General features: G+C 35.1%; 5 protein-coding genes across 10 annotated transcripts; 4 read left to right on the forward strand and 1 right to left on the reverse strand.

Moving 5' to 3' along the window:
* Positions 1-174: 174 nt before the first annotated feature.
* Positions 175-3,484, forward strand: LOC126923273 (hexosaminidase D-like). Its single transcript, XM_050736586.1, has 9 exons — positions 175-421; positions 510-564; positions 920-1,135; positions 1,204-1,552; positions 1,625-1,699; positions 1,768-1,963; positions 2,020-2,295; positions 2,385-2,471; positions 2,538-3,484. Exons 1-9 carry the CDS (start codon positions 393-395, stop codon positions 2,710-2,712), a joined length of 1,458 nt encoding a protein of 485 aa, XP_050592543.1. The 5' UTR covers positions 175-392; the 3' UTR covers positions 2,713-3,484.
* A 524-nt stretch (positions 3,485-4,008) lies between these two features.
* On the forward strand, positions 4,009-5,729 carry LOC126923279 (uncharacterized). The gene is made up of 4 exons (XM_050736597.1): positions 4,009-4,405; positions 4,472-4,667; positions 5,032-5,244; positions 5,306-5,729. The coding sequence occupies exons 2-4, from the start codon at positions 4,482-4,484 to the stop codon at positions 5,519-5,521; spliced, it is 615 nt and encodes a 204-aa protein (XP_050592554.1). The 5' UTR covers positions 4,009-4,405; positions 4,472-4,481; the 3' UTR covers positions 5,522-5,729.
* Positions 5,730-5,832: 103 nt separating this feature from the next.
* LOC126923266 (intraflagellar transport protein 140 homolog) lies at positions 5,833-10,985 on the forward strand. 2 transcript variants are annotated; one of them, XM_050736574.1, is made up of 6 exons: positions 5,833-6,403; positions 6,482-6,729; positions 6,778-7,114; positions 7,189-7,405; positions 7,482-10,452; positions 10,529-10,985. In XM_050736574.1, the coding sequence occupies exons 1-6, from the start codon at positions 6,140-6,142 to the stop codon at positions 10,839-10,841; spliced, it is 4,350 nt and encodes a 1,449-aa protein (XP_050592531.1). In that variant the 5' UTR covers positions 5,833-6,139; the 3' UTR covers positions 10,842-10,985. The 2 variants fall into 2 exon arrangements, with proteins under 2 accessions (XP_050592531.1, XP_050592532.1); XM_050736575.1 differs by having other exon boundaries at positions 5,834-6,403; positions 6,796-7,114.
* Positions 10,986-11,018: 33 nt separating this feature from the next.
* Positions 11,019-25,460, reverse strand: LOC126923274 (nuclear autoantigenic sperm protein). Of its 3 annotated transcripts, none has more exons than XM_050736588.1 (3): positions 25,213-25,460; positions 12,365-13,084; positions 11,019-12,134 (listed from the first exon to the last, which is right to left on the reverse strand). In XM_050736588.1, the coding sequence occupies exons 2-3, from the start codon at positions 13,082-13,084 to the stop codon at positions 11,481-11,483; spliced, it is 1,374 nt and encodes a 457-aa protein (XP_050592545.1). In that variant the 5' UTR covers positions 25,213-25,460; the 3' UTR covers positions 11,019-11,480. The 3 variants fall into 3 exon arrangements, with proteins under 3 accessions (XP_050592545.1, XP_050592544.1, XP_050592546.1); XM_050736587.1 differs by lacking the exon at positions 25,213-25,460 and adding an exon at positions 15,428-15,460; XM_050736589.1 differs by lacking the exon at positions 25,213-25,460 and adding an exon at positions 13,145-13,669.
* LOC126923277 (uncharacterized) lies at positions 14,508-24,685 on the forward strand. 3 transcript variants are annotated; one of them, XM_050736593.1, is made up of 5 exons: positions 14,508-14,696; positions 16,554-16,778; positions 21,418-21,525; positions 21,921-22,058; positions 22,791-24,685. In XM_050736593.1, the coding sequence occupies exons 1-5, from the start codon at positions 14,618-14,620 to the stop codon at positions 23,048-23,050; spliced, it is 810 nt and encodes a 269-aa protein (XP_050592550.1). In that variant the 5' UTR covers positions 14,508-14,617; the 3' UTR covers positions 23,051-24,685. The 3 variants fall into 3 exon arrangements, with proteins under 3 accessions (XP_050592550.1, XP_050592551.1, XP_050592552.1); XM_050736594.1 differs by lacking the exon at positions 14,508-14,696 and adding an exon at positions 16,151-16,270; XM_050736595.1 differs by lacking the exon at positions 14,508-14,696 and adding an exon at positions 16,328-16,474.
* Positions 25,461-26,426: the final 966 nt, after the last annotated feature.

Consider the following 26,426-nt stretch of genomic DNA (forward strand, 5'->3'; position numbering starts at 1 on the left):
ATTGCTATCAATTGTATCAAATACTAAACACAGAGATAACAGATAAGTTGATCACACATGATGCAATCTTATTATGATTTCGAAGCAATCTATATATAATATGATTATAGTAAAATCTATTTTTCGTTGAATTATAATTACGTATTAGACTACTAAACAAGATTTTCGGATAAATTTGTTATCTATATCGTTCGAGATAATCAAAGTTCAAATTGAAATCCTGACCCGCGCATAGTAGATTAAAGAAATACATAATACATATCGAAACAATAAGAGTATTAGATGGATGGTAAAGAATAAAAAAATATTTCTTAAAATCTGTTGAAGTCAAAATGTTAATTAGAATTTAATACCATATTCTCTTCAATTAACGTTGTAGTAATGGAGGAAAGATGGACGCCTTGACGTTCGGCTCTCACAGGTAAACGGCCGATCGGTTCGCATAAATATTCAAAAAACTTTCAATTAAGTAAGTGTCGCATCACAGAATTTTGTTCTTTCTTTTGTAGGCTAGTTCACTTAGATCTCAAGGGTGCTCCGCCGCGAGTCTGTTATTTCGAAAAGGTCTGTTACCCGAATAAACAAATCGTATTGTTTACACTCTGTATTTCTTCTCTGATAAAAATGTCATTTAAAAACAATTATAATGGTGTTCCACTTTTTTTCCACAGCTTTTCAAATGTTATTGGCATTTGGTTTTTCCATGATCGATGCTTTTTTCATATATGATAAATATCTGCATTCTAAATGAGTTCGTATGCGTAACACGGCACAGTTTTCATATATGCATACCGTTATATATATATACATAGTTATCACTGTATATAATATCTTATCGGCATAACGTTTGGATATTTTGATTTTTAGTAAAACAATCAGTAATAGTCTAATTATTAAAAATTCGTAATTAATATTGCAGTTGTTCCCATTATTAAGGACATGGGGTGCCACTGGACTTTTATTGGAATGGGAAGACACATTTCCATACAATCGAGAGCTTTCTCATATAGGAAGCAATGGATTAAGCAGTTTAATCAGTGGATATACGGTTCAGGAGGCCAGACATATCCTACAAATTGCAGGAGACTGTGGTTTAGCAGTTGTTCCATTAGTACAAACATTTGGTCATATGGAGGTATCTAAAATTAGACTGAAATTGTAAAATTTATAAATATTTGGAAATTAATATTAAAATGATTGCAGTTTGTTTTAAAACATGATGAATGGAGGTCCTTGAGAGAAGTGGAGCACTTTCCAAGCTCAATTTGTCCATCTAATCCAAGAACATTGTCTTTGGTAAAGACTTTGATTCGTCAAATAGTTAGTTTTCATCCAGACATACAGTATTTGCACATAGGTGCAGATGAAGTTTGGCATTTAGGTCTTTGCTCAGTTTGTATAAAACGTGCTGCATCTAGCAAATATGGAAAACCATCTCTGTACCTGGAACATATTTTGGCTATTGCACAATATGTACAAGAAACATATCCCTACTTAAAGATTATCATATGGGATGATATGTTAAGAACGATAGATTTACAGGTTTTGAACGGTATCTCGATAATTTATTCATATTATTTCATGTCACATATTATTTCATAAAAGCATTTCCTATAAATTTCAGATTATTACATCGGGAAGTATGTGGAACCTATGATCTGGCACTATAATCCCAGGGATAACTTTGCTCTACCTCATGGTAAGGCTTCTATTATTTAATTTTACCATATTTTGTTATTGTAATACTACATAAGTAATATTTATTAGAACTGTGGGATAAGTATACTGCAGTTTTTCCCCATATTTGGGCGGCTACTGCATTTAAAGGTGCTACTGGATCTTCCCAACATGTACCGATTATAAGACACCATATAAGCAATCATGAAAAATGGTTAGAAGAATTAGGTATACATGTGAATAAAGTTCATGAATTTCGAGGAACAGTATTCACTGGGTGGTCAAGGTAATTTTTTTTTTCAAATTCACGATTAAATGAATTTTATCGATTTTCGATTTTAGGTATGATCATTATGCAACATTATGTGAATTATTGCCTACTGCAATACCATCATTAGCATTATGCTTGAAAGTCTGGCTCCATGGTTATTCTGAACAAATTCACAATCAAGTCGCTAAGAATTTAGGATATATAGATCATCCTTTGCATATAACGCCACAACCAAGACCTGCTCCAATACCTAGCAATTTGCTTTTCCCTGGATGGCAAGTTGCAGTAGGAGTAGAATGGTTTTTAAATTTTCGAACTAAATTTCATAATATTATTTCCAGTGAGCAGTAAGTATAAGTTGAGTTGTAAGAAATGCTATTATGATATTTGATTTCTCATATTCCACAGTACCTAGTATCGTATATTAAATTTGCAGAATATCCACATGGATGAATCCGTGGCAAGTTGCAAATAATTACACAAACCCTATGCAGTTAGAAAATCTAGTGCCCGCTTTTACAGAGTAAGTTGATTTATTTTCAGAGTAATTTGAACAAAAATGATATAAAATCGAAAATATTTTTTCCAGACTACTGTTAGAATTATCTTCCTTAGAAGGATATTTAAGATTTCAGATGGAAAGCATTTTCTTTCCGTCAATGATCGATGAATGGATAGGTACAAATATTCAGCCCATTAAAGGGAAGCTTATGGAATTAAAACAAACCACGGAGAATCAAATCAAGATAAATAGTCGAGTTTAGTATTTTAAATAAGTATTTGCAGATTTCTGCTTTAGATCTCAATGACCAACTTCAATACAGGAGACGAATACGGAACGATAGGCTGATGAAAAGTACGAAACTATTTAGTAAATTGTAAAATTTTATCTTGTAAGTAGGTGTAGCGAAGTAAAAGTAGATATTAAAAAGTGATACTCCGTGCGATATGCACAGGATATAATTTTATAAGAAAAGGAATGATTATTTTAATACTTGGCTTAAGGACGAACGAACTTATGACAATGATTGTCACTGAGCTTTGTCATTTTGTGAGCTGTTCTGTGATACTTGGCTATGAAAGGATTATTGTAATGTAATTAAGCTCAATGACCATATTTCTTGGCTATTGTGCTTATCATATATGCTTCTAACTATCTGCGTTTCTTATTATATCCATAGTATGTGCAAATATTTTTTGTACTCGATTTAGAGATATCTCTTTGGAAATTTTTCAAAACTTATATTGATCAGCTATAAAAAAATTGTATGCAATACCTAATATATCTCATAGATTCTTTTTTATTACTAAACTTTTAAACTAGTCTGTTTGGAACATACTCGTCACTCTAATACACTATTTATTAAATACAGTGACAGATTGAACTTAGATAAATTATAATTAAAAATAATAATAACTAATAATGGATATGAATAAATACTTATGTGTGTGTAATAATCACGTAACATGTGATTTTGTTTTGTACGACTCAAATTACTTTTGAAATAATCTCAATTATGAAAAAGAAAAAAAATATTTTGCGTTCATTTTTCACCTTTTTCTACGATCCATGGCCACTGCGGATCTGTATCCGTAATCCAGTTAAAAAACAAAAGCGGCGTTCAGTTAAAAGGCAAAGACTTGTCAAAAAATGTCTTGCTCTAATTTTTCTGAAATATTACCTTTGGCCAAGCAAGTGAAATAGTGGCAGATATAAAAGAATATGCCAAAAATTAGAGAGTATAATGAGGAAGAAGCTATGAAATTGGACGAATGTTTCAAAGAAACCCTAGCACGTGTTAGACCTTTTGTTTTAGCATTAACATCTACTGAAAGTGCGAAATTATGCAAAGTTTGGCTTAATAAATTAAATGCTGTTACTTCGCAACGTCGTTTAAGAAACGAATATCTCACGGAATTATTCAGGCAGTTAAAGACAGGACATATTGGAGGAGTTTTCAGTAGACCTCCACCTAATGGATTTCTTCTACCATTACCTAAGTCGTATCATATGGTACCTATATTACGATTTATGAAATTTATTGTAATTAAAGAATAATTAACATGTAATACAGGTCTGTATTAGCTCATCTGTAAGTAACTTATCAGACTATACCATGAGATCTCACCATACTTATTTAAAGCCACATGCAAAATGTACTCAACACCAGCGAAGTAAAGCGTCATTAAAACACCGTATGATGGACGTCACGAGAGTGAATCAATGTTTGCACGCTATGAATCATGATCAAAGTACAGTAAAACAAAAAGTCGATTAAAAACCTATGAGCGGCGTATTGATACACTGAGAACCATTATTGCAGAATTACAGGCTCAAAATGAATATCTAAGGAATCAATTGTTAAAATACCCAGAAAATCGCAACAGAAACGTGAATGATTACTTATCTTCAAGTATTAGTCAATTAACTACTGATGTCACTACTTTAAAAGCTAAGTTAGTATGTCATTAAATGTAATTTTGATGAAGCAATAAGTCTTAAATGTTTATAAATTGTTAAAGGCTGAAAGAGATGGAACAATTGAAAAATTCTATGGATGAAAGTTACAAAGAGGCTGTTCAAGAATATCATTTCATAGTAGTGAAACAACTTACTGATTTAAAACAACAGTTGGACGAGTCTCGATTGAGAAATGAGGCTCTGGACCATACTGTAGCTGTAATAGATAAAAAGTTGGAACAAATCAGCCATGGTAAGGTAAGAAGTAGAATCTTTATTTGTAAAATGAGAACTGTAAGATATATTTTGAAGGATGAGCAAAGTAAAGCAATGGAACAACAATGGTTAGATAAAATAAAGATGATATGTGAACGATTTGATACATTTACAAAAGAGAAGAATAAAGAATTACAACTAAAACAAGATTTACTTGAAAAAAGAGATATAGAATCATCAAAGGATGCAGGAAGAAAGGAAGAAATTGAATTACTGACTAATAAAATACAAAATTTAGAAATGAAATTAGAAATGAAGTTTAGAGATGTATTTCTTTGTAAATCATAGAATATTTCAATACGTTTATATTTAAATATATTATTGACTAGTACTGTATTCCTCTCAGGAAGATAAATCACAGAAAATGATAGTTGAACAATATACAATGATGAAAGGAGAATTAAATAAAATGAGAATCGAAATGGATCATGAAACTCAGAAACAAAATCAAAATTTAATGTCTGAAGTTTCTACTTTGAAAAAGGCTGTTGTAAAACTAGAAAAATCGAAGGAGAGACTCGAGTACGATTATGAAAAGAAACTGTCACATATCATCAAGGTAAATTAATTAAGATATTATATTACTAAGAATTAGTTCTACTTCATGTATTATATCATAGAATAAAGATATGGAAATAAAAGCCTTGCATTTACAACTGCAAAAACAAAAAAATGAATTGTACACATCTCTGAGTATAAAGAAGCAAAATGAAGTGGATAATATAGTTTCTATATTAGAGGAGCGATATAAAACGCTTTTGGCAGAAACAGAAGCAATGTCAGAATCTAAAATTCAGGAGTATCTCATGGTACTGAGCGCCGTAAATTTTATTTAAAAATAATCTAAAAATATGCGCAATAAGATAATAATAATGGTTATTACAAATTTTAGAGAATAGCTATTCTTGAAGATCAAGTACTTAATACGAAGAAATTTGAGTCGAGCTTATAGGGTAGTGATTTCGTAATAGTTTATAGTAGAATATAATTATATAATTGTATATTATATATATGTTTGTTCTTAATAAAGAGTACAAGAAACGATGTGTATTTTTTTAAATGTTCCCGGTATTTAAGCATTTCTATTAATTCCTAATAGATGGTAGTAAGTGCTTAAATTGATAATACAAGAGATGGCGTTAGGCTTTCATATTGCTATGGCAACACTTTGTAAACTAGTTCTGAGTTGTCAAATGTGACAGCTGACAGTAAACTTGATGTTAATCAACATTTTTAACAGATATCAAGCTATTATTTAACATTTATGTATATTAAAGTTTTCAGTAACACGATTAAAATATTTTTTACAAAAATAAGCATTAGGAAGAATTAATGAATACATAGTTGCAAAAATTCATTTTTTTGAAAAAGTAGTTTTTATTAATAAATTTAGAAACAGCTATGTCAGTTTAGGTGTTACTTATGACATCAATACTGATAGTAAGAATAAAATAATGTCGCTCTACTTTGATACGCGCGTACAAAATCCGGAAACAGCTTCTATCAGTACTCACGCAATTTGGCATACAAATTATCCACTACTGGCTGTCGCAGCGTATTCTCAGGATAAGGGTGGTTTCGTGACAATTTATGACGATCAGGGAGAACCTACTCAGGATGTAGAATCACCTAAACATTCAGTAGCTCAAGTGACTGGTCTTGGATGGCATCCAGAGAAGCGATGGCTTGCAGCAGGATGGGAAAGCGGAGAATTGCGGGTTAGTAATCATTTAAATTTAATAAGAATGCTCCAGAATGATGGAAGAGAAAATATATTACCATAAATTATCATTTAGATATGGCCAGGTGATACTGGTAGCACAGAATTTAATTTGGTAGTCACACCACATCATGATCCTATTACAATTCTGCAATGGAGTCAACATGGGGGAAGATTGGTGTCAGCAGATTCAGCTGGATCCATAGTTGGTTGGAAAATTGACTCAAGAGGTCAATTGTTAATGATGTTTCACCATGAACTGAAAGATTCTTTTGCACAAATAGTATTCAAAACTATTCCACCAAAATCAATGATAGATATAAGGTGGATATAAAACTAATATATAATATATATTGACAAAATTAATTATAGAACTTATACTGCTTTCAGTGGTCTAGCAAAAGCTGCAGTTGCAGGAGATGAAAGAGCATTAGATATGTTCAGCTCTTGGCGTCCCAGGACAGCTGCACCCACAACAGTTGTAACGCAAAGAGAAAACCATGCCTTTTATATTGGAACCACTAGTGGTTTAATATACTTTGTTGATAATCAAGGACAGTGCACAGAAATCCTGAATACGAATGGTGCTGCATTACAGTTCCTATTGCACCATCAAACTAGAGATTCTCTAATTGTTATGACAGAAGGTTTAAATATAGCACATTTTCAGACAGATCCTATTACTGGCCGACTGACTGAATTAACAAAAGTAACTACACTTTTTTTATTTATTATTTTGCTATAATCTAATATGTAAATTTCATGAAACTGTTCTTTGTTGAGGTGAGACTTAGCAGTAGATACGACATATTGAGAACTGGTCCAGCAATGTGTTGGGCTGGAGCAAATACTTTAGCGATTCTTACAGGAGAATTGGGTGTTCGCTGTTGGGATCTTCACACTAGTGATAGTTACGTATTATCTCCGCCAGATTCATCCACTGGGAACATGGCTACTCCACAGGAAATCTGCACAAGCATAGCTTTTTGTAAAAATAACGGTAACATAAACATTTTTCTTACAATGTAACTTATGTAGGAATACATTATTCAATTGTTAACTTCAATATTGTACAGGTACTTTGGCTGCTGGAACAAACTTGGGAACGATTTATTTATGGAGACGTAAAATTGAAACGGACTGCGATGAAAACGGTTGGCCCAATGTCCCAGAATCTTGTAGCATACATGGAACAGTAAAACAGCTTACATGGGGTGCTTTTTTCTTAAGGAGTCCACTTCTTGCCGTAAATTGTATTACTAACGTTTTTATATTATATCAACAACCAATGTGCGCTACGTATAACGATGGTGTTTGTGCTAGTCAACTCAGTCCCTGTCAAATATTAATAGAATTCGATGAGCAGAATTACACTTTGAAAACTGATATTCAAGTGCAACTTGTTGCTGTTAATAAAAAATACATCGCTGTTTCTTCTGGTAGACTGGTTGTGGTCTATAAAATTCACGATGATTCATCTTTGTATACTACCGCAATCGCCAATTTCAGCTGTGACACTGAGAAATTATTGATTTATGATCACACTTTGATCATTTTAACTCCTGTAGTCATACAATTACGGTCAATGGAGGGTAATGTCATTCAAACGCTACCCACGTTATCAGAAGAGGGTGAACCAATTACTATGGATCTCACTGGACAATATTTAACAGTCGCATCTTTAAATGGTATCTTAAAAATTTGGGATTTAAGTAAACGAGAAGCGAAGCTGCATACCAGAGCAATGGCAACTTATGAGGCGATCAGTGATTTTGCTGAGATCATCGAGGCACGGTGCAACTCTGATTGCCGTTGCGTGTCTATCACTGTTGCAATGGCTAACTTGATGCCCAGTTCTATTTTGTACGTCTGGGATATAGAAAGTGATCAGATACATGAGTTCGACTTTGCTGAGTCTAACGATATAGATGAAGACGATGGTGCTTTATCTGTAAAATGTAGAGGAAGATTGGTTACTGCTCATTGTTGGGACGCAGAAGATCCTAGATTATTAGTATGTCGAGCTCAAAAATTGGAGACACGTGACTCCAAGTGCTCCTCAAAACAAGACAATGAAGACGATTACGACGTTTCAAAGGCTACTGTGGTTTTGGTATCAATGTTTGCTACATCGGATCATGGAATTGTTGTTCAGGATATTAAACCAATTAAAGATGAAAATTGTAGAGTTCTAGGTGTTCATTCTCCACATATCATTATTTTAAATTCTGAGAAAACAACAGAGAAGACCAGTAAAGTCACGAAATTGCTCATGAGAGATTTTGAGGAACTAGGTTTATGTGATCCTGTTACAAAGAAAGCTGTATTAGATTTCAGTTTTCATATCAGCGTTGCTAATATGGAGGAGGCTTTCAAGTCGATTAAATCCATTAAAAATGAAGGTATTTGGAAAAGTTTAGCAAGAATGTGCGTGAAAACGAAGCAATTGAACATGGCGCTTTTGTGCTTGGGTCACATGAAACAAGCCAGAGCAGCCAGGGCTCTTAGAGAAGCTATGCAAGATGATAGTTTAAACTTGGAAGCCAAAGTAGGTACATTAGCGGTGGAATTAGGATTATATAATGATGCTGAACGACTTTTTCGCGAAGCGAAAAGATTGGATCTACTAGGCAAGCTTTTCGAAGCGCGTAATAAATTTAAAGAAGCTATAGAGTTGGCAAAGAATGAGAATAAAATTTGCGAAAAAACTAGTTATTACAACTATGCAAAGGCTCTCGAGCAAGAAGGTAAAATAGTGGAAGCTATAGAGATGTACACTAAAGCAGAATGTCACCGATTTGAAGTACCAAGGATGTTGCTTGTGAGACCCAGGGAACTATTAACATATCTTAATAATTCTGAAGACCCAGAAATAAAGAATTGGCATGCACAGTATATAGAATCAACTGGAGACATGGAAGGAGCATTGAAATTGTATGAACAAGCTAAAAATACTCTAGCAATGACCAGATTACTCTGTTATTTTGGTAGAGAAGACGAAGTTAGTGAATTGGTATCGCGAACTAATCATGCTGCTTCCGCGTATCACTTAGCTGCGCACTATGAATCAAAAAATAATGTGGTTCAAGCTATTCATTTCTATACCATTGCTAAAGCCTACACAAATGCAATTCGACTGTGCAAAGAACACGATATGTTTGAAGAACTATGGCCCTTGGTTGTATTAGCTCCAAGGCAATGGCAGATAGATGTTGCCAAGTACTATGAAGAAAACGATCAGTTGGATAAAGCAGTTTTGTTATATCACAAAGCTGGTTTATTGCACAAGGCGCTGGACATTGCCTTTAAGACGAAACAATATAGTGCTTTACAGTTAATTATTATGGATGTCAATGCAGATTCTGATCCTGCTTTGATAGAAAAATGCGCTGATTATTTCGTTCAAAATGATCAGATTGAAAAAGCAGTAGATCTACTTGCAACCGGAAGAAAATACTTAGAAGCTTTGGAATTGATACAAAAACATAATATTTTACTGAGTGAAGATTTAGCTGAAAAGATGACATTAGACAAAGTTGACAATGACGTAGATCATGAAAAAATACGAATCTCTATATTAGAAAGGATAGGTGAAATAGCTTTTGAGCAAGGGAATTATCATTTAGCAACCAAAAAGTTCACTCAAGCTGGTAATAAACTGAGAGCTATGAAAGCTTTGCTAAAATCTGGTGATACAGAAAAAATTTGTTTCTTTGCTCAAGTTTCCAGACAAAGAGAGATCTATATCATGGCTGGGAATTATTTGCAATCATTAGATTGGCAAAATCAACCAGAAGTATTGAAGAATATAATTAACTTTTATTCCAAAGGGAAAGCAATGGATCTATTGGCCAATTTCTACGTTGCTTGTGCGCAAGTAGAAATTGATGAATTCCAAAATTATGAAAAAGCTCTTGATGCCCTGAATCAAGCAAGCAGATGCTTAGCAAAAGTATCTACTCCGAGAGATCATGATATCCACAAAAGAGCAGTGGATTTGGTGAATAATAGAATAGCAACGGTTAAGCGTTACCTCGATATTAAGAAGTATATTTACTTTATACATACATAGTAGAGAAACTTAAGGAGTATATCAATGAAATATTATTAATTATTGTTACAGGTTGCTTGATAGAGGAGAAACTAGTCCAGCAATGCAACAGGTGCGTCAGTTACTTGAGTCTCAAGGAGCAAATTTGGAACAATCAGTTCGCCGTGGTGACTTATTTGCAACGATTACTCAGCATTATATCAACATTGGTGATACTGATAAAGCACGCGCTAGTATAGAGGAATTGAAACGTTTAGTACCTGGAATTAATCTCACTTATTATTACAATGTGGGTGTATTGGAAGCGCTTGGTTATAAGATGAAAATACAACGACAAGAAAGTTCTGATAAAGAGGATGATATTGAGGAACTGCTAGGAGAATAGTTAAATATAATGAACATGCAATGGAGTTAACGGAATCCGTCCAAAAGTGTGATCGTAGATGTTAAATACATGAAACAGTTGATTATTATAAAATATTTGTATTATATTATAATTGGAAAAATATAGTCTAGGTTTTATTTAAAATGTGATGTATAATCGTTCCATAGCTATAACACATTTAGAAAAAATCAGCATTCAACGTTTATTAGTATGACTTATACATAAACAGCCTTATGTTTTAATGTTTTAATATGTCCTAGAAAATAAGAGGTAAAAAATTATTATAATTTGGATGTAATAATCAACTTATTTGATGCAAATTCCTTATTAGGTATAGAATAAATACATGAATTACAGAAATAGCGAGAAAAAGAAAGAAATAAGATACATAGATTTTCAAACAATACATGAACTGTAATCATCGAACAAAAGAGATAGAATCAAATTAGTATATTCTATTCATTCCTATTAAAACATCTTTTCTGGTATACAAAGTCTTTCCAGTGGCATGACCAATTTTTATCTTATTTTGGTCCAACGCTAAAAATTCCATCTTAGATAAAAATTTTTCCCTCAAATTTTCACCCCGCTAAACGAAGCAACAAGGTACCAAGAACATTTTAGATGCACCAAACTCATTCAAACAGCTTTTTCCGGCGTCGGCTTTTTGCATGACGATATAATCTCTGTCTCTGACTCTTCGGCTTTCCGTTTCTTACGCACCAAATGAGATATATCACTAGCAGGTTTTTGAACTTTAGGTGCGGAGTCGTTGCTACCACTTGGTCCGGCACCATTCGAACAGCCACCAGCTACTTTGTTCTTGATACCTTCTATGACGAGTTTGCAAGCTTCCTGTTTAAAGTCTTTCATATCTGAAATTTTCTCTTGGATCTCTGGGAGCAACTCTTTCAGTTCTTGAATTTCCCCTTCTACCGTATAGAAGGAATCGTCCGTTTTGGGAGGTTCTTTCATTTGTTCCAAATCTTTGATACGCGAATCCAGCAATTCCGTAGCTTTGTTAAATTCTTCGATACTGGCGTCAAATTCGTTGCCTAAGGAGTGAGCTAATGCAAGCTGATAATGGATTTCGGCTATCGCCCTTGGCTCTCGCGGCTCAATCTGTTGCAGAAGTTCCAGACATCGATGTAGATCGTTTAAAGCACCCTGAAAGTTCCCCCCTTCCATGGCCACTTCTCCTAAGAGTCGATAAGCATCGGACAGTAACTTCCAACCAGATTCACCACGCTTTAATAGCACCAGTTTCGCTAGTTCTAACACTTCCCAGGCAACCTTTAATTTAAGGACAAATATTTGTTGTTCATTAGAGGTTTTATAAGATAGAAGACATTTCTAAACGAAGATCTAACACGATTGCTTAAATTTCTTTTAAAATTACGCAATGAGCAATAATAAACAACAAAGAAAGGTAGTTTCTTTACAAGATGTGTTGCATTGCAATAATTTAATATAATCATATACGAACAATGAAAGAAGAAAATTAAATTAAACAATCTTTATACCTGTAGATTGTTGACTTCATCCTCTTCGTCTTCCTTTTCTATGTCCTCACCATCATTTTCTCCATTTTCCTCAACAACCCCATTCTGTTCAGTTGAACAAGAAGGTCCATTAGCATTACTTGTATCTTTACTGGAGTTAGCCGCAGGTTTCTCATCTTCTTTTGGCTTTTCGACCGTTTCTTTCGTCGTTTTACTATCTTCAGTCTTATCAGAGTCTGATTTTTCTGTTTCGTTCTTTTCACTGCTCGTTTCTACTTTCTCTTCTTTTTTCTCAACTTCCGGTTTCTTCAGTTCCTGTTCGGCTTCCGATTCTTCAGTTTTGTTTTCAGTGGCGGTTTTCTCTTTTGCTTCGTTGACTGCTCCATTGTCCGTGTGCTCTTCAGTCTCCTCTTCTTCCTTCTCGTCAACGTTGCTCAATTTCTCGTCTTCAGCCTCCTCCTCGTCCTCTTCATCGTCTTCTTCAGTTTCTTCTGTGCCCGGCACTCCGCCACCCAACACTCCAGCCTCCTCTCTCGCTAAACCAAGAAGAGCCCGACCATAAAGCAAATAAGGCTCGCCAAGTTCGTCCGCGGTATCTCCGTGTTTTTCGGCAAGCAGTTGACATGCTTGTGCTAATGCGGTTACAGCCATGGTGTAGTCCCGGACTAGGAGATGCCGTTTGCCATGGGAGATCGCAGTCGCTGCATCAGTGAAGGCTGCGTTTTCGGCGACGTCGGCCATCTGCAACGTCAGACGCATTGTTACTTATTTAGTTATGGCTATCGCGTAATATGATTATACCTGATAAATTAAATTTTTTTGTTGATCTTTTCCCGTTGCTGTTTTCCAAGTGGATTACGATATTTATGCATTTGTGGAAAATTTAAATATGCAAAAAATAAAACTTTCAGATTAAATATTTAGAGGATTAAATGCAAATTTGCGTTTGGATCTTTTAAAAATATGAATTTGCATAAAATTTACTCTCTGTTTAGAGAAACTTAATACAGAAAAACGCGTTCTTGTAAAATGTGATTTCTCCAATATTCGATCCACATCGATGATCAAGACTTTGATAAAAGAATATTCTTCGATTATCCGCCCACGAGAATGGTCCTATATCAGTTATGTAATTAAAACGTGTTCAGAATATTCCACCTACGCACGATACGTGTCGCGTTTTCTACCGCCACAGCAATATATTCCTAGTTAATATCAACGGTGACTAAATAAATAAGTGAATCTCGTAGAACATCGCACGAATTCGACTCGACAGCAAGCAAGTTGCAGATGAGTGGCGCGTGAGCAACTCGAACATGTTTCAGATAAGAGTAAGGCATTTAAATATCGAATACTGTACTACTAACGTTAGAACAATGGTAGGTACGCAGCTCGTTAAGCGACAATCGCAGTTTCCTAATTCTCTTGCAAACAACCTGCTAACGAGCAAAGATCCACCTTTATAACAGAATCCCGTGAAATGATGCAACGTCGATGCTAATGACTTTTTGCGACCTACTAGCTCCACAACCTGCGGTCATGCAATTTTTGTTCCTAGTTCAAAGTTTGTATGATTCGTGCTTAGTAATAGATATTACTGAAGTTTCTACATCACATAATTCTAGAAGAAAGTTAGGTATCCCAATTATATCCAGCTTCGCAAGAAGCTTAATTTGACATTAAAACTCCCAAGGAGACATCCGATATCAAGCGCATCATTAACAATCTTACTATGAAGGCATCCTTTCTCAAAAGAGTTATCTTAGAAAGGCTGTTTCAAGCATCACACTTAAAAGAAAGAGTTCTTCACACTTCAAAGAAACAGTAGTAAAAAAACGACAATGCGACGAACCATCATCGTCTTTAACAAACTTTGCCAAGAGTAGTACTACCTAGAAGGAGAACAATAATTCAAAAAAGAGTGCATCGAATCAAACGAGCAAAGGGGAAGAAGAAGAAGAAGAAGAAGAATAGAATAATGGAAGGAAACAAGAGAAGATGGGAGAGGAACAAGGGAGAGAATCACCAGAGTGGGTTGTCCGCAGCATCCGGGTGGGGTGGTTGGTTGGGTGGTACGTCGGTCGATTTTCGTGCGCTTCGACGCAGAACGGAGAGGGCGTGCTGATCGTTTGCCCTCTCATAGCGGTGGAGAGTCACCGAAAACACCACGAGCTCCGGGGGTGTCGATTGGTCAGTGCGTAACTGGCAACTGTCGGTACGGTTGTGCGGCTTTCAGTGGGCTGCCAGCGGTCGCCCTGGGCACCACCTGCATGGATGGAGCCTACCCGTGTACCCAGGGCCCCAGCTCCACGTCTTATTTTCCTCGTCGTAACGTTGGCTCTCACTTTCGCAGGTAATTAATACGATTCTTCGCGCTCGACTCCCCTTTCCTTCGCTCGACGTGTTTTTGTTTGGGCCGTTCGAACGATCCCCTAAACCGGCTCAATTGACAAAATCCATCTTACGTAATGAATAATCTAATAAGTTGGCTCGCTTCCGCCGTTGGTTTCCTAGACGCACGTTGCACGATGTAGAACGTGTTGTGCAGACCTATTTGTTAACCATCAGCTGATCCGGAGAAGCGTGCCTGTGGGCCATTACGAGGCACGATTTAAACGCTACACGATAATCGAGAACATGTTTTTGTCGTGTCCATAGTCTGTGTGGTAAACGAAGATGTGTAAAAATATACTGTGACTGATGGAGGAGTTTCGATGAATATGTAGATTCATCCTCGTTCCATCGCGTTAATTGATACCGGTGTACGTTTTCAATGGTGCATCGATTAATTCGATATTTGAAGTGTATATTAAGAGGGTGGATGTTAAGTGGAAAAGCACGTGGATAATGATGCTCTATCGTTCCCGATCCAAAGCGAAACGTCGTACTTTGCAGCGTCATTGTGTTTAATCACATTTGTAGTTTACGCAGATAACATCTATTCTTGGCAATTTTCGTCGCATGTTTCCGTATAATCGTAACATTAAGACACACCAAACAGTGTAATCTAACAAAAATATCTATATATATGAACATGTAGACTGTTTTACGTATATCGTATATTGTACTAGATTATCGTCGTACCATGTGACTTGCTTCCATAAACACTTCATGCAGGCCTATTTAATCATCTCTCGCGCGTTCGTATACTTTGTTAATGTACCTTCTTGTTCGCCTAAAAGCTTCCTTAATAAAAGGGTCAACAACCACCGGTTGAATTCATTGTATCGTGCATTTTTTTCAGCGGAGAGGAATGGTCACTCCAGAGAAGTGCTCCTATGCTCTAGTATACTCGAGGGCTCTTGCTCACGCCAGTTTTCTTATGCAATGAAATATCCTATAGCACGCAGTTTAGCCATGGCGCGAAAACGACGCTCTTCTCAAGGCTCCTCGTTAAACGCGAAACTTACTGCCGTCAATCCCGGCGAACGTCGTAGAATCTTCTTGTATCTCCCTAAGTAGAGGAGATTCACTTTTTATGACAGAAACTGTTGCAACAATATTGCAGTTATTACCGCTTGATGGTCTACGACTACAGTGGATGGATGCATCTTCTGACAAATTGCTGTTGAGACCTTTAAAGACCAAAATGCATACACTCGTACGAATCTATAAATATATTTCACTGCTTCGATATATTCGTCAGAATTCGTATCTACTGTAACTACAGCCTAAGACGCATTCAATAGGAAAATTATTCCGGCGTTTTACCAGCATTGCAGTTAGCTTCTTCGGAAGGTCAAGTGACACGCATAAGCTAGCTATCATACTGTGGTAATTGGCTATCCTATATACTGACTGTATTTTTGTTACGAAACAATCATCAAGTTTATTCTTTATAGTTGAAGTAATATCATCCGGTACATAGTCGCACTCTTGAGATATCAACCCGTATAAAAAATCTTCACTCAGATGTTCCATTACAAAGTAAATATCTGAAAGAATTTATAACACATTACTTGCGAGTATCTTCGAGATCACAAAGGTTTTACAAGCGTTGAAACCTTCAGAGAGGATTTTGAAAATTCGCGAAAACATTGGAAATGATAGCTACTGTTAAAATTCATTAGTTTTCCTTCTATCAATATGCACATTGCCGAGAGGTTGATCATAGAATCGAGGAGATTTAAAGTAACGAGGGCATTCTTGTGCAGAGGAACGTCGATACACAGCGTTGAATATAGAGAGACGTGTTTCGTATCTGTTCCAGCGACCGGATTGTTGTGTGGTGCCATAATGTCGGATCACTGGGAGGAAGTTGGCTGGGACAAGGAGGCTTTGACCCACGCGAATGTTACACTTAAATGGTACTTGGATGGACAGGTGGCGATGCTAGAGCAAACTCCCGGTCACAGAAATCATCATCCTAGCAGACGAGCTACTTTCCTCGTGCCAATGTACGGCGGTATTTGGATCATGTGCGTCTCCCTCACTGGTGAGTACCGGTTGATTTGTTGCATTTTGATTATTCCTCGACTATAGATTTTTTCTGAGAGAAAACTTAATTTTTATTTCATCATCACAGTTTAGTGAGAATTTTGAAACGTTCAACGAACAGACATACATCATTAAAGAAAATAATTGTGTTAGATCGACTTTCATGACACAGTGATTTAATAAACAAAATTCAAAGTAAAGTAGTGAGTTCGTTCCTGATTAACAGGTATTTTTTTACAACGCAGAAAATAGTTTGACATCATAAAAAAATTCCACGGATACTTTAGACTACGCCTACTATTGGATTTTTTAATTTACTCATAGCTTCTGAATAAGTTTCATTCTCGTTCGAAAAATTCGACACCGGTAAAACAATTATATTACTATGTTTTTAAAAATATCTCTGTTTTCGTAAATTAAAATTCAAATACATAGTTCTTTAAAACGGCTTTGTTTCGAACGTTCTGAGGTCGACCGTGAATTTTCAATGATACAATGATGTGCACACACCTTTTCACATACACGTGTAATCGTCCCGACATATCTCCGATGATGCGGTTCTGTATGAACGACGTTCTATAGGTGTATACCACCTTGACTCTGACCAAGGTATCGACCAGTCGATTATGATCTGAAACAGCGTGTTGTCTGACTAGGAATACTGTGACCATGAACATCTTGAACGTTCCTTCGCTAAAGTTTATGCCAATCACTTTCACTATGCCAAACCTTTCATCCAAAAAAAAAAAGCGAAAAATGATAGATCGATGTGATAATAAAATAATTAAAAAATGTGACGGATCGATGCCTCTTTCTCACTTTTAATTCGTCCCATAATAAGAGAATAGAATAGTGGATACCGCAAATATAAAATAACAAACATAGATAATTTTCGAAATACCTGAAAAAGTTCTAGTTCTAGAAATAGCTATCTTTTCAATGCGAAGTGGTTCGATTTAGTGTAATTTAGATAAAAATGTATATGTGTTAGAGTGAATGTATTTGTTGTTCTTTTATCAGAGGAATCATTATAATGGTATGTAACCGTATGCCACAGTAGCTTCCATGATATAACGAAATTTCAAATTAAAGAATTTCAGTAATGACACTGATTGATACTAACATCCAAGGGCTATATGTGCAACATTCTTTTTCGATGGAGATTAATATAACACTAACGTATATACATTATGCAGTCCTAACTGAGATTTAGAATTCTCACTGCATGTGTCCGACAAACAGAAATTCCAGAAATCCTAACAAACAAAAATTAATTTATTAAATATTTCCTAATTAAGGTACTGTATCTACAATGATTGGTACGCATTATATGTATATAGGGTAAAGATATAAAATAACACTAATACGTATATACATTATGCAGTCCTAACTGAGATTTAGAATTCTCACTGCAGCATGTGTCCGACAAACAGAAATTCCAGAAATCCTAACAAACAGAAATTAATTTATTAAATATTTCCTAATTAAAGTACAGTATCTACAATGATTGGTACGCACCATATGTATGTAGGATAAAAATATAAAATAAATAAGAAATATATTATTGCATATTCTCATGTATGTTACTAAAAACTATTTGCGAACTTTCGTCGGCAATTAGATGCTACTTTACGTTAAATACTGCTACTTTAGGTTTACGAAAACTTTTATGAAACTTTTTCAAGGAAGATTAACTTTATGCGGTTGCAAAAGTATTCAAACGTACTCCTTGCTATCAACTACCGCTTTATAAAAAGTCTTTTGTCAGAAAGAAGAGACTGGACAAACTTTAACAACTGAACTCTCCAAGGAAGAAATTTCAACAGTGGAAAGACAATACAAAGACATTGAAAAGGAATTTCGAGTGAGAAATAACGCAAGAGCATTAGAAAAGTAAATTATAGCAGTAAAAAGAAAGTAGCACGAGCATATTAAAAAGGATAGCCAGTGAGGAAAAAAAACAGCGCAAGAATACAAAAAGAGAGTTACAGTACTAAAAAAATTGTAGCACAGAAACTTCGATATTACAAAAATAAGATACCAAGCCAGGAGTGAATATACGATGGTTAAATTTTTTCAAGCTGTCAGTATTTTTCCTGACCACCTGTAGTATACATGCCCTTATTCTCTCGAATTCTACAAAAAGCAGGAAAGTACAGTAGTAGTTTGATAAAATCCAAAGGAAAATATTAGATCCAGAGACGGAAATTGGGTCGTTTTCTAGGGGAGGATGGACGAACTGTTCTGGAAAAAGTCAATTGTGGCAAAGTACAAAAGGGTGTGACGCAGACAACGAACCAAACAAGATATCATGGAAGCTCCAGCACGGGTTATAGCTGAAATTAAATCGGATTTCTGTGTCCTTTGATTAAACAAAATTCTATTTCATAACAGAAGTAATCAAGGAAATATTCTACGAAGCGCAGAAAATATTATGCATGGAATATTTGCAAAATGCGAGATACATTATCACGAAGCACAATTACTACTCACGATAAACATTCAAATCGATAGCCGCTAGTATCGACTTGTTTTGCTTTCATTTAGCTCGGAAAGTATAGCTACAATCGCGAGACAGTTATCGTAAAGTACGATAAGATCCACCTGCCTATCTTTACGATATAATCTTATCATGAGAAAGTGTATAACGTTGCCAGAAAAAAGCTTATAAAAAGAACCACCTATGCACTTGGCTCAATTTATGAAAAATCATTCTTCTCTGACATGCATAGTTGCTTGTCTTCGATAACAAAAGAGATAATTGGTCTTTCGCTTATCGGTACAGCTCGTGAAATCAATAATTTTATTATTAATTTCTACGTCTGCATTTCATAACGAGCGATGCAATTATTTTATGTTTTAGCGAGCAATCTCATTAAGCAAAAAATTCCGTACACTTTTTTCTTTCCACGACGATTCATCGCAGTACCGAAAATTGCAACGCAGCATAACGAAATCGGTTCTCCTTGTTTCTCAATGTTTCATCGACTCGTCAGGTTTTTGTTGCCGTCGAAAAGGTTTAATTGAGAAGAAAGTCCAACATCAGAATTGAAATTTCAACGTTTCTCTGCTCCTGACGGCCGTGTTTCTTTTTGCCCGCGTGGATAGACCTTCATTGTCGATTGTATGATTTGAACGTTTAATTTTCTCGCCACATCGGGGACAAGGGAAAATTGGAAAGGCTGCGATTACTATTTCGATCGTCTACTCCAAGTTGAAGCAGCTTTGCGGTCTGAAGTATTTGAATTCATGGATCGTCGGTTCTTTGCGCTACAAGATTTTGTATGTGAGAAAGTGGAAACATTAAAAGGAGAAAAGAAAAGATTATTTTAAATAATATTAATTTCATAAAAAAAAAATTAGTAAGTCTTTTACGATTAATCAGATGGCTTTTTATTATTATTAAATGAACTTGACCTTCGGAAATGTGTGCCTATGTAATTTGTTCCTTCAGATTTCTTTCTCTTTCTCTTGGAGAACTTCCTCTGATGGTTTCTGGTCACGCCAAGCACGGAACGTTACCTGTTTAAATCAGGCGACGCACTGGTTCTGCTTTATGTACTGGGTCTTTATGAAAATCAATCTAATATTCTCGACCTGCATATCCTGAAATTATTCTATACTTGTAGAAATTGTTTAGTAAATATAGTAATCTTTGAAATCCAATAGTACATCCTTGAAATGTTTTTGTTAAAAGAATGCATCTACTAAAATTCATTAATGATATTTCATCCGTTATCTATCTTATCACATGTTAAATCTCCGTTATCAAATTTATGTTGGAACTCTTTTGCTAGTTTATCAAATGAAAGAGGAGGCACGAGGACAGCCAACCTAGACCCGCTGAACTTGGATCGATCTATTTCTGCTTCAGGATTTATTATTGCTCAATTCTCCAAGTTTCCACGACCTTCTATACCCCCCGTCTTGCTGACATTTCACGGAAATCCACGTTCAGGTTCATCCTCTCCAACGAGCCGATAGTATTCGGCATCTGATATCGAATCTCACGCTCCAACTATTCGGCGCTCCTGACCCCGAGACTTAATTCGACTACTCATTTCCAGTATCGAGTTAACCAATCACACGTAAATCTGTGTAAACTGGCTCTCTCCACACGGGAATACAAAATTTTATTGTTTCCATTTGAATAAAGGCCAGTGCGTGTACCTAATTGCAACACCAACTCTGTATTTTCATTTTCTTTTTCCAACTGATCGATTCCAGTTTATTACAAGTTATTTTGTTACTCTCGACTCGTGAAATCAGCAAGTTTCCAATTAAATCTTAGGGCATATATATTCAAAATTAATAAAGGTTCTTTCAAATTAAATAATTAAGTTTTCGCATACACAAAAATGTATAATAAACGTAGAGCTACAAAAATTCAGTGAAATTTTCTCCAATTTGATACTCTTTAGGATAAATACGGGATTTAATGTTTCCAAGCTTTTTCATCAAAATTTCACCACACGGAGGAAAGCTTTTAAAGATCGTTTAATTAAAAATCGAGCCGAGCAGAGTAAGGATAGAAGTGGAAACCAGCGGAATCCACCCCGTTCACAATTTCGTTCCGCGTCGCGCAAGGAACAGCGTGAAAATGACGTCATTTCTTTTTTTCACTTCTCGTGTTTCAGAGGAGGAAATACGACTACTGGGTCAGGTAGGTTTTCCGCAAGGGAGGTGCATTAACTACTTGACGCCTGACGAAGTACACGAGGAGATCCGCGCCGCCTGGCAGAATCGTGAGTACAGTTGTTTCGCTTTTATTCTCTCTCCTTTACCTCCACGATTATTGTGACGTGATCACCCTCGTTAAATTGATTTCTATTTACGGCAACTGAAAATTAAATCGATACAGTGTCGCTTCCAATGTTTTGCAGAGAAGAAAGAATAGCTGCGACATTTGGGTCGAGATTACTTGTCGTCGAGACGTTGCAATTTTTCAATCGATATCATCCAGAAGAGAGAGAATTTCTTGCTTTTGAATTATTTACTCCTCAAAAATTCTAATAACTGACGAATATTTTTGATGATACTAGTAAAGTGCATCGAAGATTCTATGAATTTTATATTTGACACGATTCATAGAATAATCTTAATATTTTTCTAAACGATAAAAATTCATGTTCGTTCATAGGGATGCAGAACTTGAGTATCTCCTGTTCTCTAGTTTGTCTGATTATCTTGGGCACAGCAGTTCTCATTGGATTTTTTGGACTCTGCAGACATCAAATATCGGCCGTCCTCGTTACCGGTGTGATGTATCTTTTAGCAGGTGAGTTTGTTGCCGAGAAAGCTTTTAAAGCGACATTAAAGTGTTAATCGCCATTAGGCGAATAAATTTGATCGATGTGGAGCATCGTGGTTGCGGGAAACCTGGTAACCGCAAAGGGATTTCTGCATACTTAGGAAGTCGACCGCAAAATAAGCTGTTTTAGGAGAGGAGTACATTGTTAAAAAGTTCTCAAGTTCTTTATTCGTCGACGGTAAACGCGAGAAATTGCTTTTGGAAAGTAATAGGTATGAGGAATGAAATTAGAAACCGATAATCACAAGCAATTCAATTTACATTTCCTCGTTGAACCATGTATTCGATTGTGCCACGTAATCAACTCATTTTTATCGGGAGTTCAATAACTTTTCATGAATAATCAAGATATTTTCTTATTGAACGAAGGAGCTTCCCTTTTGGTGTTAGTGGTCGCCGTTGAGTACGATAAAAGGCAAATACCTCTCACCTCCGATAAGACGTTTCCAAACACTCCAGAATCTATTTTTCTTTGTACTCCTTTGCTTCAATCAAGTCTTTTGTAACCAGAATTTCTTTTTAAAAAATTCAAAACTGCCTGCTATAAAATTTCATTAGAATTTCATATAAAGATAAATATCTATCTTATTTTTAACTTGTTCAAAATTTCCTAAAATTATTCAAATATTTCATATTAATAATAATCATCTGCTTTAAATTAAGGGGAAGTTTCCTTTTAATATGAAACAATTGTTTTAGCCACGTTCGCGTTGTTCACCCTGACGATAATTCACTTCAAGAGAGCTCAGGATCGGGGAACTCGAATACCCGACGGCCCTGAGGATGGTGTGATTGGTGGACCGGTTCCCCGCAATGTTCTCAAGGCCAGACGATTCACCAGCTCTTGGAGCATGGACTTTGGATGGGGTGGCGTTACACTTTGCGCCCTTGCCTCGGTTGCATGGATCTTGCTCAGCAAAATAATGCGTTTCAGCCCTATTGCTGCTATGATAGCGTAGCAGTGGGAAGCCTTCGAGGTCTAAGGTCGTTTCCAAAAGTTACAATATAGCGTTTCGATGTCGTCGCCTCTTTAAGCGTGTTCCAAACCAAAGGTGATTGCATTCATCCATGATGGGAAGTGGGTCACAGGAGTTGATTGTGTAGTTTCTGATTTATTCTGACTAGAAAGTGAGTCAGCTTGATGGGCAGCTCAATACCATGAACTATTTTGTGAGCTATGGAATTTTCATTGTGTGGAGCAACCAATTTGTGTCAAGTTGTTATTCGCAGTCTGTAAAGTAAGAAGGCTTTAGCATATAGGTGGAAGCTTGACATTTGGAAGTAATGGAAACAGGGTACACGACATTGAGACAATTTTGAGAGTATTTTTTCAGAAACGATATCAGAGTCAAAAATGACCACCTCGAAGGCAGTTTGTTTCATCAACAGGTAATGCGTGTTGCATAGTGTTTGTCAAATTTATGGGACTAACTTGGACCGGTCTGAAGCATGGCAAGGTATAGAAGGAGCCTAATTTTTGGCAAACCTTCTAAATGCAACATTTTGTACAATTTATCTAACAATCTCTAGTCTTTGACAAAGAAAATATACATGGATGAGTGAAGAACTATATGTTCAAGAGGGATGTACAAGCTTTAATGTAATACCTCTTGTATCTTTGAGTTTCCAAATCTTTAAAGTTTTGCACAAATTTATTGCCCTATCGAGATAATTCAAAGATCCCCTTTTCATATAGATCTTTACTATAAAGTAAAATATTTACAGGTACATGAGTAATGAGATAATGTGTGTGGGAGCAGAGTAAGGTATCTGAACTGAAGAAGTATTATTCATTGATAAGTAGAACAGAGTACACGTTTACCTCAGTTTTGATTTGCAGTCAGATTAGTCAATTACTGTACGATTAAAGGAAAACCTTACTGTTTCTAGTCTGTCTTTTTAGACATATTTTTAATATACTTTTAATATGGTCTTCTTTGTACAGTTACAATTAATATAATTAAATTTATGTGAGAGTTGATTTGAAGTAAGAATATTTTTGTGTGTCGTAGAAGCTGAGACAATATTTGTTGATCTTTGCTTAAATATTTCAATACAGATTGTAATGTAATATAGATGCCTATAGCATAATTCGATCGCCTTATAATTAGAAAGATAAGCATGTTTGTAATATGCATAGCATAGCAGTAAACTTGTTCGAGCCAATACAAGCAACGATATGCGTGTTTGCAAGAATTTAGCTTTTGCTACGACTTGTTATAGCAAACAAAAGAGGAATTATGCCAACAAAATGTATCATATACAGAGGATTGTGAATTGCAATTCGTCCATTAAGATTTAAGAAACAAAATAAAGATGCTTTAAATGAAAGCATCTCCTACATACCCGGAGACTAAGTTTTGCTAGTTCAATGATAAAATGATTTAAAAAGGAAAAAAAAGACGAATATATAAAACTATTCAGCTTGCAAAACTATTCTCCGAGTGTTTATTTAAACGAAACGCATTTTTCTGATAATATTTTCTTGATTGTCATATTTTTTACCTGATCCTTGTTATTTGTTACATTGGAATTAATGTATCATACATGCAATAAAAGAATAAGCTATGTATAAATAAAGGATATCCTTGTTCTTTAGGTTTTATCATTTATAACCTCTACAATATTGCACAACTTAAAGAATTACGCTTTTACATCGTGGACTGGCAGGTTATGTTTCGCAAAAGCGATGTTCGCATCAACATGATTCACGATGAGACAAATACAAGTAGATAGAATGTCAGTTTTCCTATATATATGAGCTATTTGAATACGAAAACACGTGACCAGACATTACAGATATATGTAACGCGGGACATGGTTGCATTACAACCTATACTTACATGTCTGCACGTAGATTTAACATATTATAATTTTGTGCCGCGGTAAACAACAAAAGTAGTACAACTGTGAGCTCATTGTACTAAGAATGTAGGTATAAAAATAAACTATGCGTTACGTTACTGTTTCCTTCGATAAATCTGTTTAACAGCATCTTATTTTCCCGAGTATAAGAAATATCTCGTTTATTAACGTGGTTATTCATACGAATGTTTATCAATTTACAGGAAAAAAGAAAAATATGGTTAATGCACGTAGAACACAAAGAAAATATACATACCTTGATTCCGTTCGAATTACTGGACGTTTGACGGTTTTTTAATGATGGACACGCTTTCACTATGTTCCTTGTAGGTTGCACGCGATGTTCTGAGTATCACGAACTCTACTTAAACAGTTACAAGTAAATTTATGTACAGAGACGCAAAGATTTAACGGAATGACCGTTATAACAAACAACGGTTTATTACCGGCACGCGCACAACTTGTACGAGCGTCAAGCACATCGTGAGCACAACGATTTTGCTTGCACTAATGTGAACTGAACTTTCGACTACGCATGTGTACTTATTTTACCGCCATTTAGTCTTTTAGGCGGGAACGATTGATTTAGATAACGTAATATTTTGATTTCACCAAACATATATATCATATATACACGCTTCAACTATGTTATTTACTATAATTATTTATTTATTATATTATTATATTTAAATTATTATATTATTTAATATAACATTTCTTATTTTTAATATATTCTAAACTATCGAGATAAATCTAATTTGATATATCGAATAAGATGTGATACAATTAGAAAGTTAACAATTAATTTTCATATTTTTTTTTATCGTGAAAAGAACAAAATTTATTGTAGAATATTTAATGTTGAAAATAAAGAATGCATGATTTTGTATTTTAAAAATCTAAGGAAAATTATATTAGTAGTGTGTATAGAAGAGATTGCAATTGATTTGGATACATCGATATTCCTACACTGCGTAATGAAAGTTTTTCAAATTAATACGCAGCTTCCATCGTTTCGTGCAGTTTTGTTGAGTGGTGTGCTAGTCGTTCCATAAATGTTCAAAGTTATTAAACTTATTGAATTTGTTGAATATAAATTGGTAAGTGTACACAAAACGATAATTACACAATGATATTTCAAGTTACATAATGATTGGCATAAAAATATATAGATATTGAGAAATATCTTATACAGAAGCCAAGACACCGTCTGTTGCTTGTTACAATCTTTTAACATTATCGAATATATTTTTAATCAAATATCTGATTTTAATCTTAATTAGTATGATCTCTTGTCATATCCAAATACACACATACAGTATGTAAATTCACATTTTAGTGAATATAATATGAATATTATACATAGTCACATATTTCAAATATTTTATACTTTTAAATCTATAATTCAAATATTTTCTGTCTTTGCATTTACATGTCTAAATTTTCTATAAATACATAAAATTTGGCTCA

Source organism: Bombus affinis, chromosome 13 (genome assembly GCF_024516045.1).
Source record: "Bombus affinis isolate iyBomAffi1 chromosome 13, iyBomAffi1.2, whole genome shotgun sequence".
NCBI lineage: Eukaryota > Metazoa > Arthropoda > Insecta > Hymenoptera > Apidae > Bombus > Bombus affinis.

Excerpts from the sequence above, each read along its gene's own strand:
- LOC126923266 (XM_050736574.1), top strand. The coding sequence starts at position 6,140 with ATGTCGCTCTACTTTGATACGCGCGTACAAAATCCGGAAACAGCTTCT. Across the intron at positions 6,404-6,481 it reads GGGAAAGCGGAGAATTGCGG|ATATGGCCAGGTGATACTGG; the intron begins GTTAGTAATCAT and ends ATTATCATTTAG. Across the intron at positions 7,406-7,481 it reads AGCTTTTTGTAAAAATAACG|GTACTTTGGCTGCTGGAACA; the intron begins GTAACATAAACA and ends AATATTGTACAG.
- LOC126923273 (XM_050736586.1), top strand. The coding sequence starts at position 393 with ATGGACGCCTTGACGTTCGGCTCTCACAG. Across the intron at positions 1,136-1,203 it reads AAACATTTGGTCATATGGAG|TTTGTTTTAAAACATGATGA; the intron begins GTATCTAAAATT and ends AAATGATTGCAG. Across the intron at positions 2,472-2,537 it reads CTAGTGCCCGCTTTTACAGA|ACTACTGTTAGAATTATCTT; the intron begins GTAAGTTGATTT and ends TATTTTTTCCAG.
- LOC126923277 (XM_050736593.1), top strand. The coding sequence starts at position 14,618 with ATGGAGCCTACCCGTGTACCCAGGGCCCCAGCTCCACGTCTTATTTTC. Across the intron at positions 14,697-16,553 it reads GTTGGCTCTCACTTTCGCAG|CGACCGGATTGTTGTGTGGT; the intron begins GTAATTAATACG and ends TATCTGTTCCAG. Across the intron at positions 21,526-21,920 it reads CCGCGCCGCCTGGCAGAATC|GGATGCAGAACTTGAGTATC; the intron begins GTGAGTACAGTT and ends GTTCGTTCATAG.
- LOC126923274 (XM_050736587.1), bottom strand. Across the intron at positions 12,135-12,364 it reads ATGAAGTCAACAATCTACAG|GTTGCCTGGGAAGTGTTAGA; the intron begins GTATAAAGATTG and ends CTTAAATTAAAG.
- LOC126923279 (XM_050736597.1), top strand. The coding sequence starts at position 4,482 with ATGGAACAATTGAAAAATTCTATGGATGAAAGTTACAAAGAGGCTGTT. Across the intron at positions 4,668-5,031 it reads AACAAATCAGCCATGGTAAG|GAAGATAAATCACAGAAAAT; the intron begins GTAAGAAGTAGA and ends TATTCCTCTCAG. Across the intron at positions 5,245-5,305 it reads AACTGTCACATATCATCAAG|AATAAAGATATGGAAATAAA; the intron begins GTAAATTAATTA and ends ATTATATCATAG.